This window comes from Rhipicephalus microplus, unplaced genomic scaffold, assembly GCF_043290135.1.
Source record: "Rhipicephalus microplus isolate Deutch F79 unplaced genomic scaffold, USDA_Rmic scaffold_18, whole genome shotgun sequence".
Lineage (NCBI taxonomy): Eukaryota > Metazoa > Arthropoda > Arachnida > Ixodida > Ixodidae > Rhipicephalus > Rhipicephalus microplus.
Genome location: NW_027464591.1, coordinates 1,115,699 through 1,136,555, shown reverse-complemented (window position 1 = coordinate 1,136,555; position 20,857 = coordinate 1,115,699). Strand labels below are relative to the sequence as shown.

Here is a 20,857-nt window from a genome sequence, read left to right as displayed (position 1 = left end):
GGCTATAGCGAGTGAATCACTTTTTTGCTAATCACTCGGGAACCTCCTTTAGCTACGGCAGGTAGTACCCGAAGCAGTAAGGTATACGAATGGGCGTACTTCAAATACCAGCGCGAATACAACAAGGAAAGACTCTAAAAAGAAGATAAAAAGAAATAACTCAATCGTACAGTGCGAATTAAAGATGACCATTCCAATTGTGAACAGACCTACCCAGCCCATCTAACTTTTGAGAAGTACTTCGTGACGTGCTTTTGTTTCCCTGAGAGGCCATAGAATCTCCGAAAGACAAGCAGACAACCTAAACGCGGTTCTATTTGGAATAGGACGTAGCTCATAACCGTTGGATCTTTATTTGTGTATTACGGGGGGTAAAGCTATTCGGTTTTCAAGATCGAACACTCGTGAGCGGAACAGCATTCTTGACGGTCTTGTGCTAGCATTACATGGTCCTTTCAATCAGGCTTGCGGTCGCGTCGCAGACTTGAGGATACCGAAGGGCTGTTGTACAAGCACTCGTCACAACAATTGCGAACAAATCAGGCTACCTTTCTGCGGTGCTGCCGAACAAACAACTGCTTCCTTTCCACTTCCCGCCTTCTCGGCCATTTGCCGGTCTATTTACCCAGCTCTTGTCGCCACGGGGCTTGAGTTCGCTCGGGAGGATTTGCTCGCTGTTGACGTTCCTCGCGCGTGCCCTTGGCTGGCGATTATTCTTGGTCGTCTCGTTCGGGGGCGCGCCTTGGCTGATCACTGTTTCTTTTGCGTGTTTCCATCAAGAGAGCCGGCCATTCGAGAACAGCGTAATTCATTACCGCGAAGTGGCCCACGCCTTCCACGAACGTACCACAATCATTCCCGCATCGACGTGTCAAGGCCGTTGCCATTCGATTCTGTGAGACCGAGCGTCTAGGTCAAAGAAAAAAAAACAGACAGGACGCTACAGTTTGCACTTTAGTGGGACTGTAACACATTGCTCGCGCTTAATAAAGCGAGCATAGATGCCTCATCTATCAAGAGGATTGGGACGTCGGTGTCATTCCTCCGAAACGCGGCGCCAACTGGTGTGACCCTAAATATCCGCACCACTTGACGTCACTAAAAAAAGACCTCATGGCACCACACGTCGCCCAGGTTTGTGCACCGCGTTGATGTAGTGGTTGGGGTGCTCGGCTGCTGAACAGAAGGTGGCGGGTTCCGTTCCGGCCACAACGGTCGCATTTTGATGGAGGTGAAGTGGTAGGGGCGCGTGTTCTATGTGATGTCAGTGCACGTTCAAGAGCACCAGATGGTCGGAATTTTCAGCAGCCCTCCACAACAGCGTCTCTCATAATGCTATAGCACTTTTGGGACGGCCAAACCCCAGCTAATATTATTGTTGGATCGCCCGAGTTTGTGACGCCCCCGTGACCTCATCATGACTCCAATGTAGTATAGCCTGGCGTGACGTCACACAATCACTTCATCGCCTGACATGATCACTTCGTCAAACGTAGGCCTATCACAGAGGGAATCAAAAACCAGGTGGTGTGCAGGACGCTTACAATGCCTCTGATCTTGGAGGCAGTGCGAAGCCACGTTAGCCGCAGAAAGTGTTTGAACGGCGGCGCGGGAAGATCAGCGTGTTTGCTGAGAGGGAAAAAAAAAACATTGTAGTTGGATTTTGCCTTTGAGTATTCTTAGAAGAATGCACGAGGGACATCGTGAAATTTGGCTTTGTTCACGTGTATTTTTGAGGACAGTGCGTTCATCGGTCCCATGCATACAGGAGCAGGACCCTGTAAGGTAAAATATGCGTAGATCCCGAAGGGAGCACAGTGTAGGAGAGCGTATCACTACGTCACGTGATCTCGACTGCTGCATCAACCTAAATACCACTGGCAATTTGCACAGATTACCCTGAACGAACCTCAATACAGACATTGCCTACTGTATACGCTTGTCACGGGTGATAGAATGACTCAGGTTAGAGCAACGATGCCTAATTTCAACCCTCAGTTGGCCAAATGACTGCAAATTGAGGCTTATACGGGCTCTCAGGTGTCATAACACTATGTCACGTCTATTCTACCTCTGTATTCAACGATTCAGTTGCGTTAATAAAGCAGTTTCTCACGGGAACGACTCGCTGTTAAATGTATCCTTGCTACATCTGGAGATGAAACTGCTGCTGCAGTGCACACATATTCTCGCACTTTCTTCAAAACTTCTGGTTAAACAGGTTGCAGAATTATTGATGTAGGCATGCAATAATATATCACAGAGGCACGTCTAACCCGACATATTTGGAGTAATTCCTGTAAACCACTGCTCTTTTTGTGTTCTCGTAAGCCGTTCTACCATAAGCTTCTCAAATTAACAGACCTGTAAGCTTGAAGCGTTTACATGAACTGGATGGAGGATCGTTGCTGGCCACCTCGCACTCTTTCTTACAGATGTGTACTTTTGTTCACGTGCGTGGGTTTCAATGTGAATGGTCGGAACGTTTTATGGAGAGCGAGCTAGCAAGAATGTTTTTTTTTTCTTTTTTAGGGGGTTGGGCGTATGTTAGGGGCAATGTGCTTCCTAGTTATGTGTGTGATGGGCACACAAATTGCATGCGACTGCCCAGTCCAGAGAGCGAGGATGTGCACACTTTCGCGCATCGCATTAAAACATATGATGTGCACCTATGAGGCGCTGAAGTATAGCTTCGCATTAAATAGAGTCTCACTTAGGCGATGAACCCTAAACAATAACTGTTTCTAAGCTGACTTTTGTTGTAAAAAGATGCAAGCGATTTGTCTTCGTCTCTCACAATTGACTGGGTCAGGAAATCTCGTTACTGCATGAAGAAATTCTTGCTGACACCTTGACTAAACGACTGACAAGCGCAAAATACATAAATCTATAGTTTTACCTGCGTTAATTGGAGGGGTGAATAAAACGCCTTCAATACGTGAAGGAGACGCTTTCAAGCTTTCTGTGATGTAAATTGTCAGAAAGGGCATGGTATAGACTGCTTAGTTCAAATTATTTATTGTAAAGTTTTCGTTCCGAAACCATGATATGATCACGAAAGACGCCGTATTAGAGGTTTCAGAAATTCAGAACATAAAGTGTTTATCGTAAAAGAACCTCATGGGAATGCATATACAGACTCTGTTGTGCCCGTATCTTATGCTGACAAGTTTTAGTTATCCTTTTTCAGATGAAAATAAATTAATGGCTGTCATACGCAATGGATGCTTTGATAATTAACTCGGTTCTTCGGCGGAGCTGTGATGTAAATCTGGTTATTGTAGAAAAGACGCTTTTTGAAAGCAATGCACTGGATGCAATACAAATACGAATCTTGCCCTGAAAAAATGTTTCTCATCAACTCCATTGCATTGTCGGATGAAGACATCCACTAGAGTCTTCACATCTCGGTGCTTCTGTGTTGCTCTGCTAATTAAATGTTCGTGCGACCCAAAAGGGGACGAGGATTTCGATTCTGAATTCAACGTGAGCGAACTTTGGCAGTACAGATAAGAACGCCAGAGATCATCCGCGCGAGTCCGTTTTCAGGTTTGTTTGACTTTTTTGATGGCTTACTCAAGATAGCAAGGGAGCCCAGTTCCTCCATAACAAGTTGAGGCGTACGCTCATTTGAAATTCTAATCCTTAAAGCTGCAGGATTAGAATGCTGTAGAGTTGACAATCAACTCTGCGGCTGTCTACAGACTACGACACACAGTTTGGAACATCGCCAAGAACGCTCCCCTCGGGACATACTACGTTAGATAAAGTTGCGCTGTCTTCTAAGTAGCAAGCTAAAGCAGTCTTTGATAACCTAATTTCACTATAAGAGCGTGAACTTGTCAAAGCGTAAAGTTATCGGAAATGAAGGGGTGTCTCACTGGGTCTAGAACGAAATGGCCCAGGGTGCACTCAAGCGACACACTAACTCTGTTTATACAAGTGCCATTTGTATGACAGCCTGTATGCCTCTGTGTTGAGAATATATGTATATCTAAAAGGGGAGACTCTTTCCTTGCCAACTAGCCCCACAACGAGCATCACTTGACCCTTGCAGAAATTCAGGACGGCTTCAGTGACCTATCATACACTGGCCAAACCGCATTTGTAAATTTCTATTGTGTAATTAGGTTGTGGCTCCTAGTGTCATCTTAGTCTCAGAGCCACAGCACCATTTTTTTCTACCGAAATTTTCCCCAGCACGCATATAGGCGGCCTTTTTTTTCGCATACGAGTACCTTGTTGCTGGTTACAAAAGCTTATAGCATCAAAGGCGAAAACGTCGTGGTTGAAATCCGACCTAAACGATTTGTTTCGGTGCAAGGAAGTGGGATGTTACATTTTAAATGTGCTTTTTTTTCAAGACGATCTGGTCGTACATAAACATATTTAGGAAAGATTCTTGCATTGGGCATGTTTGTTCTTTCTCGACGAACCCGAAGCTTTTCAATATGATACAGGGAAAAGAAAATCTTCGAGGCCGGTGCGAAGATACTTAGTGTGTGGCCATCGGTGCTTCATTGTTTTCGTATTCCCTGGGTGAACGCTAATCACTTACAGCTAAATATGTTCGTATATTCGTACGCCGCTTCAGACTATGTGTCTTAGGTGCACAAGTAATGTTTGAGACGAAAATGGGGTGTAGTTACCCATATCAGAAAGTGCGTAACTTAATAAACCAGCTGTGTATCATTGTTACGCAGTTGGTGTTCAGAGAACAGACAATCATTACTCGATTACTGCGGAAGGCAACTGGTGACAAGACACGCTTGCAGTGACCAACATATTTTGTCTAACTTGAACAGAAGTTGCAAGTTATGAGAGTTATGATTTTTTTAAATTTATGCCGCAAATACATTGATGGTGTTTTGGTGTTGCTTAGTACAGATGCCCATGAAAAAACTTGCTTTGGATCATGGAATTACAGAAATGACGTGCGTTGTAGCTTTGCGGTCAGTGACTTCATTGCATGTGAGGATGTCTGGTAGAAAGGAATCAGAAAAACTCAACGCCCAGCGTGGAAAGAAAGCCCTTTATTCCACCATAGCCATAAGGTGGGCTCCTGCACACATTGACGATTATAGTAATGAATACGACACTGGCGCAGCAGATATCGAGAAAAATAAGCAGCGACCTTTGTTTTCGTTGAGCAACTTATGAGAAAATCTCTGTCCCACTATGAGTGGGCTTGCCGTTTCTGAGCAGGCTTCCGTAGTCAGTTGATCGTTTCGAAAATGCAAGACTTGTCAGGCAAATTGGCGCCCATTACATTCCCATCACTGCGCCACTTAAGGCTGACTGACCGTTTTACCGCACAGACGGTATGACTGTCGAAGGTAGAAAACTCGCATAACCGTGAAATGTGACCGCACGCTCAGTCGCCACGCGCTCGGTCGACGCCCGAGCTCTCTGTACAGGTGGTGAACTAGAGAAGCCGAATCTTGGCGATTTTTTAAGTGTATCTCAATAATTGGGTACGTCTGTACACATATCTTAATCGCTGTTTGCCACGAGCTTGTTTCCAATGATAATGTACACCAGGGCGGTAAGCGATTGGCCCGAATCACCGTCGCCCATACGTTGTGTAGGAGTTTACAGCGTGAGTCTTATGGTCAAGGTGGGCCGTATGTTACAGAGATATTGCAGAATAATGGCTAGGTAGGCCAATTCGTTTGGCCACACGGATGTATTACGGCAGAGCGGGAACGAATACAGAGGAAAAGACAAGACATATCCTTTCTTGATTGTGTTCGTTGTATTCGTCGCCGTGCTGCCTTCATACGTAAAAGATATGAAACTATCACACACCTTGCCAAACCAGGCCCAGCTAGGTGTCCAGCAGCTCTGCTGCGAGCCAGCTTAGAGTGGCTTAGTGCTAGCTTTGTAATCTTTTTTTTACATGTGAAGCATTTCTTAGCGAACTTCGGCGACTTTCAGCGTATCTATCTATCTATCTATCTATCTATCTATCTATCTATCTATCTATCTATCTATCTATCTATCTATCTATCTATCTATCTATCTATCTATCTATCTATCTATCTATCTATCTATCTATCTATCTATCTATCCGCCTACAACTTTTAACTTTCCTGGCCGTTTCGTTATTGATATCGATACCGAATTTGGTATGGCATAATATTATTGTATGATGGGCATAATTCACTAGTCATAACATGATTATCATTTTCACGGTCTTGCTGCTCTCGTGGTGGTTTCGTTCACATGACATTTTGGAAAACTGGTATGGTATGAGATGATTTCATGGCGAACACAAGCCACAGACCCTAACGTGAAAATAAATCATGACTTGCATTTTACGTAAGTCACGAGTCATGACTACATGACACGCTCATAGTGCACACGCGGTCGTTTCGCTAGCTTCGCATATGCCAAACTTGGTATTACGGGACGTCAATTCATGATGAAGGTATATGACTGCTGCAAACATAATAATCATCAGATGCGTGCCATGTAACATCACTACATGCCACGCTCATGATATGCTCGCAGCCGTTTCGCTAGCTTCACATATTCCAAATTTGGTCTTACTTGACCCGAATGGACGACAAAGGTAAATGGCACGTCCAAAAATGATAATCAAGACATGCATGTCATGTAACAACATGACTACAAGCCACACTGATCATTCGCTCGCGGCGGTTTCGTTAGCTACACATATGCCAAATTTAGTACGACACGACGCCAATGGATGACGAAAGTATGTGACTGGTGCAAACATGGTAATCACGACATGCGTGTCATGTAAAAGCAAGACTACTTGCTACGCTCTTAGCGCGCTTGTTGCCGTTTTGTTAGCTTCACATATACTAAATTTGGTATCTTGTGACGTTTATAAACTACGAAAGTAAATGACACGTCTTAACATTATAATCATGACAAGGAAGTCACGTACGGCATAATTTACGTCCACCTCGTAACGTTGTGCTGATTGTGACCTATCAACCTTCTTCATTCGTGCTTCGCATATCATCGATTCCCACTCTAAGTAGGATCTGCCATTTTTTTTTATTTGTAGACAACGCGGTGGCGTCTTTTTCACGGAGACGGGGTGTAGTAAGCTGCGAGACTATTTTTATTGATATTTAATGTCTAAATATTCCTGAGCTGCTTACCTCGGACAACCTTGCCCCGCCGTGGTAGTCTGGTGGCTAAGGTACTTGTCTGCTACTCGCAGGTCGCGAGATAGAATTCCGGCTGTGGCGGCTGCATTTTCAATGGAGGCGAAAATGCCGTACGTGTGTGTGCACATATTTGGCTTCACGTTAAAAAAAACCCCGGTGGTCGAAATTTTCCGAGCCCTCCACTTCGGCGTCTTTCGTAATCACAAGGTGGTTTTGTGACCTTAAATCCCACATACGAATCAATCAACCTCGGACAACCAATGCGTCTGTGACGTAACCTGCTACTGTTCCTTGCAACACTTCAGGAAATGCGCAAGTGTAGGGTGCCCCAGCTCTAATTAGGCAAGCTTACAGAAGACAAAAATAAAAGTAGTTGTTAGGTCAACATGTTGTTTATTAAGAAAGGTAAAGCAGTCAATGCGAGTAAGGAAGCGATCCGGTATATAACTTGCATTATTGGCGTACACAAGCTCAACAATAACGTATCGAGCCATGTATTAATTATCAGCCTACATGAGGTCTTGAATATACTGATGAGGTGCTAACCTTAAGCGTGGGAAATCGTCCAAATTTTTCATAACCTAATCAATATACTGAATTTGCTCACACAGATCCACTTACGTTTTCGTACTTTACGTGAATGGGACTGTCTCGCTAATACAAGCGATGAATGAATTGCCTTAACAGACAACCTTCATCGCCCTTTATTGTTTTCGTTCTTCAATTGTCATTTTATTGATATCTGTATTTGCATATGTATTACCACCCTACTCAGATCTTGGGTCTGCAGTTTTGAATAAATAAAATAAATAAATAAAAATACAGTATTTTCATGATAGGCCTTACGGGCAACACGGGCCATCATTTCTTGTAACATGGGCCAGCAACAGTTGCAACCCGAAAATCGTAACATGGATTACGGGCCCATAGAAAAACGGACCCCTGACGTTTCCGTCGTGTTGCAGCAGCGGTTATGGGGTTCGGCTGGTGACGAGAAGGTTCCGGGTTCGATACTGATCGTGGCGGTTGTAGTTTATTGCCCGTGAAGTCCCTGATATCCCTCTACTGTACGATGTCAGCGTGCGTTAAAGAACACCATATTGTAGGAAATTGCGAAGCCTTCCACTACGGTGTCTCTCATAATCATATCCTAGTTTTGTCACGTACAACTCCACATAATAATTGGTAATATCGTTGTTGTTGGGGTTTTAAGTCTGAAAAGAACCTCGATGTCTAATTATGTGTGTCTATGCAGCCTATTTTTTGTACCTATATGTCACCCATTTTTGCTTTTGTGCTATTTCTGTGTTCTGTTATTATGCTGCTCCTTGTATTGTGATAAATATTATTCAATGTAGCACTGTTTGCTGAACTCCTTTCGCGTAGTGAAGCCACGTCAGGCCGAATGGCCTTTAGCTTCGCTTCGTTTTTCTGTATCTCTCCAGAAATAAAATCTGTTCATTTAAAAATCATTTCAAAAAACAGAATATCTTTACTAGGGATGCCGTAGTGGAGGGCTTTATGAAGTTCGACAGCCTGATGTTCTCTTAAGATGCAAAGAAATTAACAGGAAGATAGACCACTTTCTCTTGCATCAAAATGCAACTATCGAGGCCGGGGTTCGACACCGCCACCTTCGGGTCACAAACGAGTTTCAATGAATGACCCTCTTCCGGGTTCACCGAAGTTCATAACGTGCTTTCATGCGCCGAAGGAGCTGCTATACGGTGCACGGCACGGCAGCTGCCACGATGCGTCATCTCAAGCATACGTATTAGGACGGAAGCGGCGAATCAATCTTGTATGCCGGCCGCTCATGGCTACGGATCGATAGAGCTGCCTGACAGGCGTGCATACAAGCTGCCGAAAAAGAACAGAAAACAGCTTTTTTTTTTTTGTTTTTCTACTGCAGCCACCTTATCGCATGAGACACAGCATGCGCAAGTTTCTTACACCGTTCGTGCTGTTTAGCGCGCCCTCTCTCCTCTTTTTTCTACACGTTCCTTGTCGTATTCATTAACATTTTCTTCAGACAGTGATACCTATACGAAAGCTTTTCAGGGCGGAACGTGAATTTCTTCGCAAAAATATCTTGAAAACAGGAAATAATAAGTATACACTGCATGGCGATATTAATATTCATACTCTAGGCCACATACGCACATCACGGGTTGGTAATCGTTCTGCTGTATACACCGCAAAAGCTTTGCAGTGAATGTGGTACAGCAGTTTATATTTGTTTTTGTTTTTAGTTTTTACGTCTCATAACACTAAAATGATTTTGACATACGCTGAAGCGAGGGGCTTTAGACCATGTAAGTCATGAGAAACCGCTTTCAAATATTTCGGTGTGGTATTATAATAAATTCTTCAGAATAACTGCTACCATGACTCCAACTACGACCCCGTCTTATAATGGCCACGAAACCCTGAAGAGTTTGTAAACTGAGCATGTCATCTCTTCTCTCGCAGATTAAACCACCCTGTGTGTCACTATGAGTGGAGGTTCTCAAGTGTCCGTCACTCTGGTAAGATCACATTCCTGATTTGGTTCACTGATCCCTGTGTTCTTTGTTAACTGAAATCACCACAATTTTTATTGTTTTTTTTTTGTACATGGAGGGGTCATCCCACGAAAACTCGGCTTTTCCGTCCGCTTTCTAACCGTTTAAACAATCACTATAAATAAGTGATAATTTTGTAGCAATTGTTTTATAATAGTTGCTTTTAAAATCAATTCGGTACTCTAGCAACAGTCCATAGAACCCGTGTGCTAATGTGGCATTACTACTGCTTGCAAGAAGTGGTTTGTCAAATAACAAAAAATAAAACAGCAGTCGAGCATGCTTCGTGCATAATATTTTTGCATCATTTAAACCATGGCTGCAGTACGCATGCCCTTCGCAAGAGATGCAAGGCCGGCTTGTTGGTAGCACATCTTCGGTAGGTTTTCTAGTAACGCACACGAAAGACAGCACAAGCGTAAGCACGCATGAAAAGACAGGGCATTTTGTGCCCTCTCTGTCCTTGTGTCGCTGACATGGCTCTGTCTTTTATGTGCGCTGCAAAAAAACAATAAAAGTAGGTAATGGAGAATGCTCTTCACCTGCATTTTTATAATTGCATCCTTACTTCGTCCTCTCTTGAAGATCTTACGTTTAACGGGAAACACTTCTCCATTATTACTGCTACTAAGTTTCGAGCTTGTGCTGATATCCCGCAAAACTGCGTATTTTCTAGTGAACTTGGTGGGCTTGTATGCAGTATCTCATATATTCTTTGAATTACCTTGAAAAAAGCGTTTACTCAGCTAAAAAATTGGGACGACAGAAAGAAAGAATGTCGTAATTAAGTTGTGTCGAATGACGCAATGGGGACGAAAAATTATGAAATTAGTAATTATATAGACAAGTTTGTACCATGAAGCTACAGAAAACCCATGCTCGTTTCTCAGAGAGAGCGACGATTAAAAATATGTGTTGGTTCTAGGTTCAATCCCCGGACCTGGGCCGCTCTGTCATCAAATAAGAATATTTACTTTCTGAGATATCAGCGTGAACTTTGCATGGATTTCGTTGTAGTTTTCTGGTGCAAACGGTCGGTTGCCAGCTTTCTCTTTCAGAAAATATGGTATGCCGTGTACATGTCCGCGTTTCGTCTTCTAGCGCCCACGCTTTCAGCCCAGTACGAACCGGATTAGAGCCGACTATCGCTAGCTCATGCTAATTTGTTGCGGCATTAAATCTGCATTACACGTGGACATTGTAGCTCCATAATTGCGTTCGTGGTCTCGTCTGTACTTGTTATTTGCTCTACTTTTTTTTTACTCCTGAAATCTACAGCTTCGTTAGCTCTTCGATTATTCTCTTCATACTGTTTCACTTTAGCTCCTCTCAGCGTGCCTGCTGCCCTGGTGCAGCACGAGTGTACACTGCTCGCGCACCGAGCGTGTGTTCGCCCAGCTGAAGGCACTGCGTGAATGCGAGCAACGCGCACTGTTCGACGCCGGCGACAACGACACCGGTGAGCACGACTTGTAAAATGTCCATTTTTGGGGAAGTGAGAAGTCCATCGAAAAACCAGGAAGAGATACCTTATGATTCGAGAAATTCATAGGCGGCGGCCTGGAAAAAGTAAAAAAGAAAAAAAGAAATAAACTGATGTTTGCAGCAAATAACACGAAAATCTTAGCATAAAAGACCTACGCGGCAGGTTTTGGGCGTGTAGTTTTGTTTATTGCGAAATTTCACTAACAGTAAGAAGCGATGCATTTCGAAAATGCAAACTTGATACCTGAAGCGAAGCTTACAATGCCCAGAAAAAGTGTAAACTCAGTCACTATGTTCTAAATATAACGTAGCAGAATTCTCTGATCTCGTCACATGCTACACATTTGTAAAAAAAGACTATTGAAATGGGTGTATGGCATGACATGTGAGAAGCTTCTATATATTGAACAAAAAATGTAATTTTGCAATATACTGACTGCCATGAAATCGGCATTCAGAATATCGTTTTGTTCATTTCATCAGTAGCTGGCGTAGTACGGCAATGGATGTCGACGCTCGCGCACTCTGTGAAAACGCTTTAAGTACACAACAAATTACTTCCGCAGCTTTATCTATACTACACCACTCTTGATTATGCAGTTTTAGCAGTAGAGTAAAGATAAAATATATCATGTGAACATGGAAGATAAGCTTTGTTTTGTACTTGTGAAAAGCGATAATAGTTCTTGTGCAGACAGCAGAAGGTCACTAGGTGTTTGCCTCGTGTTTACGTGTTTACATTTACATTGCGTGTTCACATTACGTGTTCATGAGTGTACGTGATTACTAAGTGTTGGTAAACATATTATGTACTGAGAGCACGCGACAACGAAGGAGTCTTGAATTCACATCATTTAGCAGGCTACAGTCATAACATTTCGTGCCTTGAGGACCGAGATAGTGATGATCCCTGGGGGAGACGAGGAAGGGGGGAGACTTCAAAGAAAATTTCACTTGACATTCCTATTTGAAGAAACGCCTATTCTATATGTAACATTTTAATTGGGAATAAGATTATGCGGGTACTGTATAGTAATTCAGCCAATGACCCGTTTCCTTTTGTTTGGCAAACCCACGCAACCCTTCTCCGTATGAGTTTAAGGGTGGCGTTTTTGGGACCCCTGTAATTGATGGAGACAGAGATGCGGTGCTAACCAGTATTTTAACCATTAAAAAAAGGTTATGGTAACTTCGCACTTGTACCCAGCTTGAAAGAAGAGCGGAGCCTCGCGGCCGACGTTTCTAGCCTCTTTTTTTTGTATTTTTTTCTTGCTCTATTTCTTTCTCCCTCTTTCCTTATCTCAGTTTTGTAGATGTTTCTTTCTCATTTTCTTCCTTACTCTCTGTGTTTATTTCACTGTCTTTCGCCTTACATCTTCTTTTGTTTTCTTTTCTGTCTCTCTTTATAAATCCCTCCATTATATTACAGCTTACTGTCTCTATTCTTTTCTCTCTTTGTTTTTTGTTTTGCCTGTTTCCCTCTTTCTCTTTTTTTAAATCTGTTTTTTTTCTTGCTATCTGTATTAACTTTTTTGTGTGTCTGTCTAATTCTATCACTCTCTGTTTCAGTGCTTTTCTTTGTCTTGATCTTTTTGTTTTGTTCACCCTTCAACGCTATGGCATGTACTCACTCTAGGGGGATCGGCAAGAAGGCATATTTGAAAGTTTAAAAGGTTATCCGAATAATGTTAGGTCAAAAACAAAGACATGAAGAATTGAAAAAAGCAATTATTCGTAACACGATAAATTGAGACTACAAGTATTATGCTATCGAACTCGTATTGGAAACCTGATCGAAACAATTTTGCGGAGATTAGCTAGATTTTTTCGCCTTTTATTAGGAAATATTTATGAAGACAAGATTTCAATTGTACTCGTTTAGCGGTTTGAATATAATTATACATGACATCAAAGGCGTTTCAGAGGCAGCATTCCGTGCCTAGGGCCTGAAACCTTAGTACCATTTGTTCAACTTCTCCACTTTTTCTTCTTATTTCTTCATATATTTTTTTCCTCTCCTACTTTCTTTACGTGTTCGTTAATTTAATGCTTGCACCTGCTGTACGGGGTAGTCGGAGACCTGACAATTCCAGTGGGAAACCCCGCCCGAGGGTGCTGTTCGCGTTGAACAGACTATGGCTGGCCTAAAAAGCTCCGATGTTGAAACTCTCTTCATCAAGGCGACCGTGAAGCTCCGTAAGGAGTCGCATAGAAATGCACGTACTCTCCTGAAATTAGGGTGAATCGTCCAATTTGGTGCTCGTCTTAGGTTGTATTCTGTGTCTTCTTTTTCTTTTCATCAACCGGCAGCATCGTGTGACTGGCGATTCGACGGTTGGCAGTGCTGGCCTCCGACGCCCCTTGGAGCCACGGCCCGCGCAGCATGCCCGGAACTATTACCGGGAGAAGTGAATTCCACCGGTCAGTACGCCTGACATTGTCACGGTGAACGTAGACTCGCGTGCGTCTTTTCACAAGTTCTTGTGACCTATAATTCTCACAACTGGTGTACTGAACTGCTCGCAAGTATTGTGTGTTTATGCTAGCATGAACCCCTGCCGCATTTCGTGACATAAATACGTGAAATTCATGTTTCCAGTGGCGTCAAAATGACTGCCTCCACAGGAAAGATAATTGTTAAGGCAGAGGACAAATGGTGCATTTTTAAATTTTTTTGTTTTATTATATTGGGATTCGTTTATCGCAAAACCCTGCATACTGTGGTGTTTCTCAGGGCAAGCTACGAATTTATCGCAATAGTACTAATGGCCGTTTTTTTTTAAAGGTTAATATTCCAAGTACTTCAATAAAGGTGTGTGGATAGTGCAAACATAAGCGCAATTTATTGCGAGATATAGCTGACGGTTGCAAAAAAAACGAAGTTGTCGCAGTCATTGCGTTCTATCAGCTGCATATTTGGATAGGGTGACGGCTCCCAGAATAATCTTTAGGCAGAACGAACTTTTGCAGTCTCCTTTGCGTTTTTATGTGTGCTTGAAACCTGCGTGTTTATAAGTATAGGAGATGCCACGGTCTTTGCGGTGTACAACTTCATGCTACCAGGCTTTTTGGTGCGCGCTAGAAATAAAAATAAATGCTGGAAATAACTCCTCCCACTATGTGCCCTGTCCGCAAAACATAAGCTTGGTAATAAGCTCCAACAGTTTTTGTCGAAGCTGCTATTTTGCCTTGCTAGGCAACTTACGATAATATATTTGCCATTACTGTGTTATTCTCCCCCACGTGAGCAGTATGCGACGCGATTGTTTATATGAGAGCTCGTGACCCCTTGTTTTTACTGACTCCCTCCAGCAGTGGCTGTCAGCGGCGCATAGGTTGGGGAGGCGAAGCTTTGCAGTCTATTTACAGGAGCATTGAACCTATGAATCTTCTCGCGAGAGAAGCATGCAAGCCACGATTTCCTACGCGAGGTAGACGGCATACGCCATCGGACAGGCCAGGAACGCCTTTCCGCAATGTTATCTTTCGGTGACAGCGACGGGGCTGCTCGCTATAGACTCTTGCCAGATATGCATATGAGAGCGCATTTTGTTCCCAGCTGCAGCGTTCCTACGAAAAGAGGCTTAGGCAGGAAAAGTGCCGAGGAAGATTTGCCGTGAGGCGCTCAATATTCGTGCCCCCCTCCCTCTGTCTTCCCGCTTTTCTCTGTACATGCACTGTGGTTACGTGCTGCTGCAACTTCTTTTAGAAAGTACTTGCTAGGTATAGAAAGTCCAGCCACACGCGCATACTAACAAAGTCTTTGAACAGAATGTGCGATCCTTAAAGTCTTCAGAATGCCTTATAAGCTATAGCCAACACAGGAGGTGCCTTACCACCGAGATACCGGTTCAGAATTGGGAAACACACTCATGGATTATAATAAGCCAGTTGAACTTTTGATCTGTGGAGTTAGGACATTGTTCCAGTGAAGACATGAAAAGTTGAAATCTACCCTTGTCAAGGGAATTTGGAAGCGCTGTCTTTATGATTCTAGCATTTGAAGTTCTCGCTCGGGTAGAATGTCTGATTTTTAGTGAACATTAAATAGAATATTATAAAAAGCTGTGTGATCTCTATATTTGATAACCACATTAAGGAGAGACGCTACTCGAAAAAAAAGCTTTATTTATTCTGTCGCCTACAACACCGAAATATTTTATGTGTGCATTGGCCTAAATGCTTATTTCAAATATGCAATATGTTTTATAGTAGATTGCAATGTTTTCGTTCTGTACCATGACTGTTTAAAATATAGCTCTTTTTGGACATACTTTTTGTGCCTCTAAGCGTTTATGGTTATAAGCCATCAAGAACGCACGTTGCTCCCCATTATTGGTAGAGTGCAAATGTAATAGAGAAGTGTGTATAAATTATTTAATGAACAAAAAATTCAGATAAGAAAAGTCTTTGAATGTTAAGCCCATACTAATTGCTTATTTAAAGTATGTGAAAAATAGGAGTTACCAGGTAATAAAGACAATAATTGGACTCTCCTCATGCTACATAATATGAGGAAGAACTTCTAATTCATCTGGCCATCAGAAGTGATGGCCAGATAAAAACAAAACATGAAGTATAATCTCAGAAAGTAGCCAAGAAACGAATTTAGAAAAAAACACATTTTAAACGTAAAAATAAAAGCCCATCGATGTGGCAAAAGTATGCTTTTGACTTCGTCAATAGAGCTTCGTCAAAATGACTTCGTCAATAGTGCTTGAGTATCACGGCTGTTTTTAACATGCTGCTTTGGTGAATTTCTCACGAGAAATGCCATAGGGAGCAGCCATTGACAATTTTTACAGGACTCTGAGACAATCAGCTCTTCATAGTTTTCTTAGCCACCTTGTGCTCTTTAAAAACAATTTTAACCTACTTCTCGATAAATAACAGCCTTGATCCATGAAATCACGAAAATACACGAAGCAAACATGTGGAAGCTGGCAAAGAGAAAAAAATTATTTTGCAAAAAGAAAACGTCTTTTCGAGTAGCTTCTGTCCATGATATCTTCATTGTGTCAAATGAGATTTTTGCGGGATTGATTGCAGACTCGTTTTTTTTATAGCGCAAATACGCGAACATATAGATTTGGGTAAAATCTAAAGCCTGTATCCCATTGCATTGGTTGAATAATAGAGCCATAGAATTACCAAAACATACAAAGCGGGATATCAAGCAAAGTAATCCCCCTCTGACCGGTTTGAGAAAGCTGTGAAAAATAAATAACCAGGAACATTTCCATAATGCATGAGCACGGCAAAATAAACAACATAACTATTCACGCTTTCATCCACACCACAATTAGTGCGAGCCTGGACTTAGCGATCTCGTTCAGAGGCTCCAATCTATTAGCTTGTGACATGCCGCAGCAATGAATAAACAATTTGTTGGTTCCACATTATTTAACAGGAGATTTACAGAATGAACAAATAGATAAGCAATGCAATCCGCCACTTTCAACATGTCTGCAATAAAGTTACGACATGGGATGGGCTGCCTTTTCGCAGCCGCTCCATGATCGAATTCGCTGTTTTGGTTCATGTTTTATCATGAGAGGTTTTGATAATTTTTCTAGATTTCTAGAGATTATGTACAGGGTTATCGAGTATTCCACAGAACCGTGAACAGTAATAAGTCGATTATGTTGTAGCAGACTCTGCTGGATTGCAAAAAAAATCCTCCTTGTAAAATAGCAATACCTCATTTAGCTAGCCAGGATGAGAATGTCAAAGTGGATAAGCTAGTCTCAGCCCACTTTATTATGCAGGATCTACGTTTCAAAATACTTGTCAGAATAGAAGTTACGAAATATTGGAGGCCATTTTTGAAACCGTGTAAACGTTTTGTTTGTTTTTTTTTTGACACTGATTATCGAAAAGGTGGTCTTTTTCTTCATTCCTTAGTTTTGAACTGCATGTCACTCACTACTGCGGGATTTCAGAAACTGTGTCTTTCGTTTTTATTGAAGTGACGCGTAAACATTAACATCCTTTTAGACGATGTGTAAGCGATACGACGCAGTGGAGAAAGAAACAAGGTTCGAATAAAGAACAGGCTAAGCGGAATTCCAGTCTCGCACTTTGAAACCCTGCTCTTTTCAAGATTTACGTAATCCCGAAAATTATAAAAAAATACATAGCGGAGAAGTATGGTATGTGAGCTGATAGATGAACACAGATAGATCAACACACACTCGCGTGCAGACAGATGATGTGGGTGTGTTAAACGAGCCTTGCATGCTTGAACAAACTATCACCGTCGTCGCATTTCTGTGGCCAGCTATTCTTAAGCTGGGTGCCACAGATTGTGTAGCCGAGACAACGAACTCACTCCCCTTGAGGCTTAGCATTAGCTATTCATCGTGTCTAAATGCCCTACAGTCTCTACAATGGCTATGAACACGTTCAGCCATTTTGTCGCCGATAACATCATCTCAGTTCTTCAAATTACGCAAGGCTTCTTTCTAAGTCCGGTGTGTTAACGCAAACATTTCCCGCTGGTCGCGTGATCAAATCCCGGCTCCGGAGGCTGCATTTTTGATGGAGGCGGAAATGCTGCAGGCCCATGTGCTCAGATTTTAGTGCATGTTGAAGAATCGCAGGTGGTCGAAATTACCGCAGCCCTCTACTACAGCGTCTCTGATAACCATATGGTCGTTTTCGGACGTAAAACTCTACGTATCAAGTCAATCAATGCAAACATTTCAACTTTAAAGCATGGTACGCAAGGTTATATTAGAAGAAGTTTATGTTGGATGAATCTGTGCATGTCTTATTGTAAGATATGTTCGCAGAGATTGGATGAACACAGGAAAACCTGGCAGATCCCACGTACTGTGGGAATCCATGATATGAGAAGCACGAATGAGGAAGGCTGATACGTCACCCTAAAATCAGCACAACGTTACGAAGCGGGCGTAAATTATGCCGCGCATGATTTCGTTGTTTTGAATATAACTCTTAGACGTGTCATCTACTTCATCGTCTATTGAAGTCATGTGATACCAAATTTGGTATATGTGGAGCTAGCGAAACGGTCGCAAGCGCGCTATGAGCATAGCGAGTAGTCTTGTTGTTACATGACACGCATGTCATGTATATAATGTTTGACGTGCCATTTACCTTTGTCGTCCGTTCGCATCACGTAATACCCAACTTGAAATATGTGAAGCTAGCGAAACGGCCATGAGTGCATCAGGAGCGTGGCATGTAGTCATGTTGTTACATGACGCGCATCTCATGATTGTCATGTTTGCCCCAGTCATATACCTTCGTCATGAATTCACGTCCCGTAATACTAAATTTGGTATATGTGAAGCTAGCGAAACGACCGTGAATGCACCGTAAGTGTGGCGTGTAGTCATGACTAGTCATAAAATAAAAATTATTACATGCATGTCATGATTTCCACGTTAGCTTCTGTCACTTATGTTCACCATGCAGTCATTTCATACGATACCAGTTTTGTAAAATGTCATGTAAACGAAACCACCACAAATCCAGCAAGACCATAAAAATAAGTTATGACATTCATTACATTCTTATGATTTTCATGTTATGACTAGTCAATTGTGCTCGTCATACAGTCATGTTATGCCATACCGCTTTTGGTGTCGATACCATTATCGAGATGGCTAGGAGAGCTAAAAGTCGTAGGCAGCTAAATATACAGACAGATAGATATGCTCAATGTCACCGAAGTTCGCTAAGAAATTCTTCCCATTTAAAAACGAAGTAGACAGAAAAAGCGCGATTTCTGCCTACTTCGTTTTTCCTGTGTTCGTCCGATTTCTGCGCACATGTCCTACAATAACGCAAGGTATTATATATTTTGCTTCTTGTCACTATGGGTAGCGGTCATATTTCGGCGCAGGTTAAAAGTCAAATGCCTATGTACCTGAATTTAGGTGCACGCTAAAGAAGCCCAAATTGTAGGAATTTCCGGGAGCCGACACAAAGGCGTGCCTCAAAATCATGCCGCATGTTCAGCACGTAAAACACCAGATAATATTATTATTATTATTATTATTATTATTATTATTATTATTATTATTATTATTATTATTATTATTATTATTATTATTATTATTATTATTATTATTATTATTATTATTATTATTATTATTAAGCGTAGTAGTGGCGTTGCGAGAGTGATCTGAAATCTTCGCCAATATAAAGGTATAACTTTTGACGAAGCTCTTGCATCGACTTTAATCCTATAGCACCATTATTGCAGCATGCGCGCATTGATTTCTCGATCCTTGCCATGCTTCGATTTTCTCTGAACACCTGGACCACGAAGTCAGCTGGAAAAGAAACATCTGTGCAAAAGTGATAGTCACCGTGGTATAAGCGGTTAAAGAACCCCAGGCGTTCAAAATTTGCGGAACCCTCCACTATGGCGTCTCTCATAATCATATGGTGGTTTTGAGACGTTAAACCCCACGTATGAATAAACCAATGAAGCGGTGGCATAAGCTGTTGTTGGAACAGCTGGCAAATGGCCACTGCGCCACAATACGTGCTTGCGAAGTAGCAAAGCAACCACTACGCCTGTGTGAGTGCTTTGTTTCTTACTTTGTCCCTCAGCTTATAATCATCATCCCTGAAGAGGAAGGTATATAACAGCAGTATCTTGCCGGTACTTAGCTACGGAGCAGAAGCCTGGAGACTTACAAAGAGGGTTCAGCTTAAATGAGGACAACGCAGCGAGCAATGGAAAGAAAAATGGTAGGTGTAACCTTAAGAGACAAGAAGAGAGCAGAGTGGATTAGGGGACAAACGGGGGTTAAGGATATCATAGTTCAATCAATCAATCAATCAATCAATCAATCAATGTTTCTTTATTAGCATCAGAAGTGTACATTGTGAGTAAGTATGCAGGAGGAGGTCCCAAGGTAGTAAACCGCAGGCGGGACCTCCTATGTTATTACAATGAAAAAGCTAAAATATGAATATCGAAAGAGCAAGTCACAGAACATTTTGAACTTTTTTTTTCTACAAACAAAGCAAGATATCAATACTTAACAAAATCCAGCAGTTATACGTTTAATAGAGACTTTTTCAATTTCCTCTTAAAGACATGAATGTGCATTAAGTCTTTCACATCATGTGACAAAGAATTCCATAATGAAATTGATGAAAAAACAATGCTCATTTTTCCATAATTAGTGCGAACTTTAGGTAATAACAGGTTATGGGCGACCGCGAATCTAGTATTATTGGAATTATCCAACAAGGTAATAGGAAAGATGTCGATAGTGAGGGTACGGTGGAAAATTTTGAAAAACAAAACACACACATTGTAAACGTACATTTGGGAGATCGGTAATACGTCAAGCTGGCGAAAAATCTCATGTGATGGCGCTTGACGTGAAGCGAAAGTTATGAGTCGAATTGCTCGTTTTTGCAATACCTTTAACGGCCAAATGTGCACCGAATATGAATTACCCCAAGATGTAATGCAATAACTGAGATGACTGTGTATGAATGCATAATACAATGCCTTGAGAGTTTCGATGTTAAAACACATTCGTGACTTGACCAATGCCCTGATACCGTACGAAATCTTTTTACAAACAGAATTGATATGTTGCTGAAATTTTAGATGTGTGTCCATTATAACTCCTAAAAATGACGTATGATCACTTAAAGGAATAACTA

General features: G+C 42.0%; 1 protein-coding gene across 10 annotated transcripts in view; it reads left to right on the top strand.

Moving 5' to 3' along the window:
* LOC119177796 (calcitonin gene-related peptide type 1 receptor) overlaps window positions 1-20,857 on the top strand; it is a 199,082-nt gene that overhangs the window by 134,832 nt on the left and 43,393 nt on the right. For all 10 annotated transcript variants that reach the window (XR_012888842.1, XR_012888841.1, XM_075883487.1 and 7 more), the window contains 3 exons: window positions 9,618-9,673; window positions 11,033-11,168; window positions 13,505-13,615. Coding sequence is in view for 8 of the 10 variants with exons in the window: in XM_075883487.1 (XP_075739602.1) it covers window positions 9,641-9,673; window positions 11,033-11,168; window positions 13,505-13,615 (280 nt within the window). In the remaining 2 variants the exon portion in view is untranslated. The remainder of the gene's footprint in view (window positions 1-9,617; window positions 9,674-11,032; window positions 11,169-13,504; window positions 13,616-20,857) is intronic.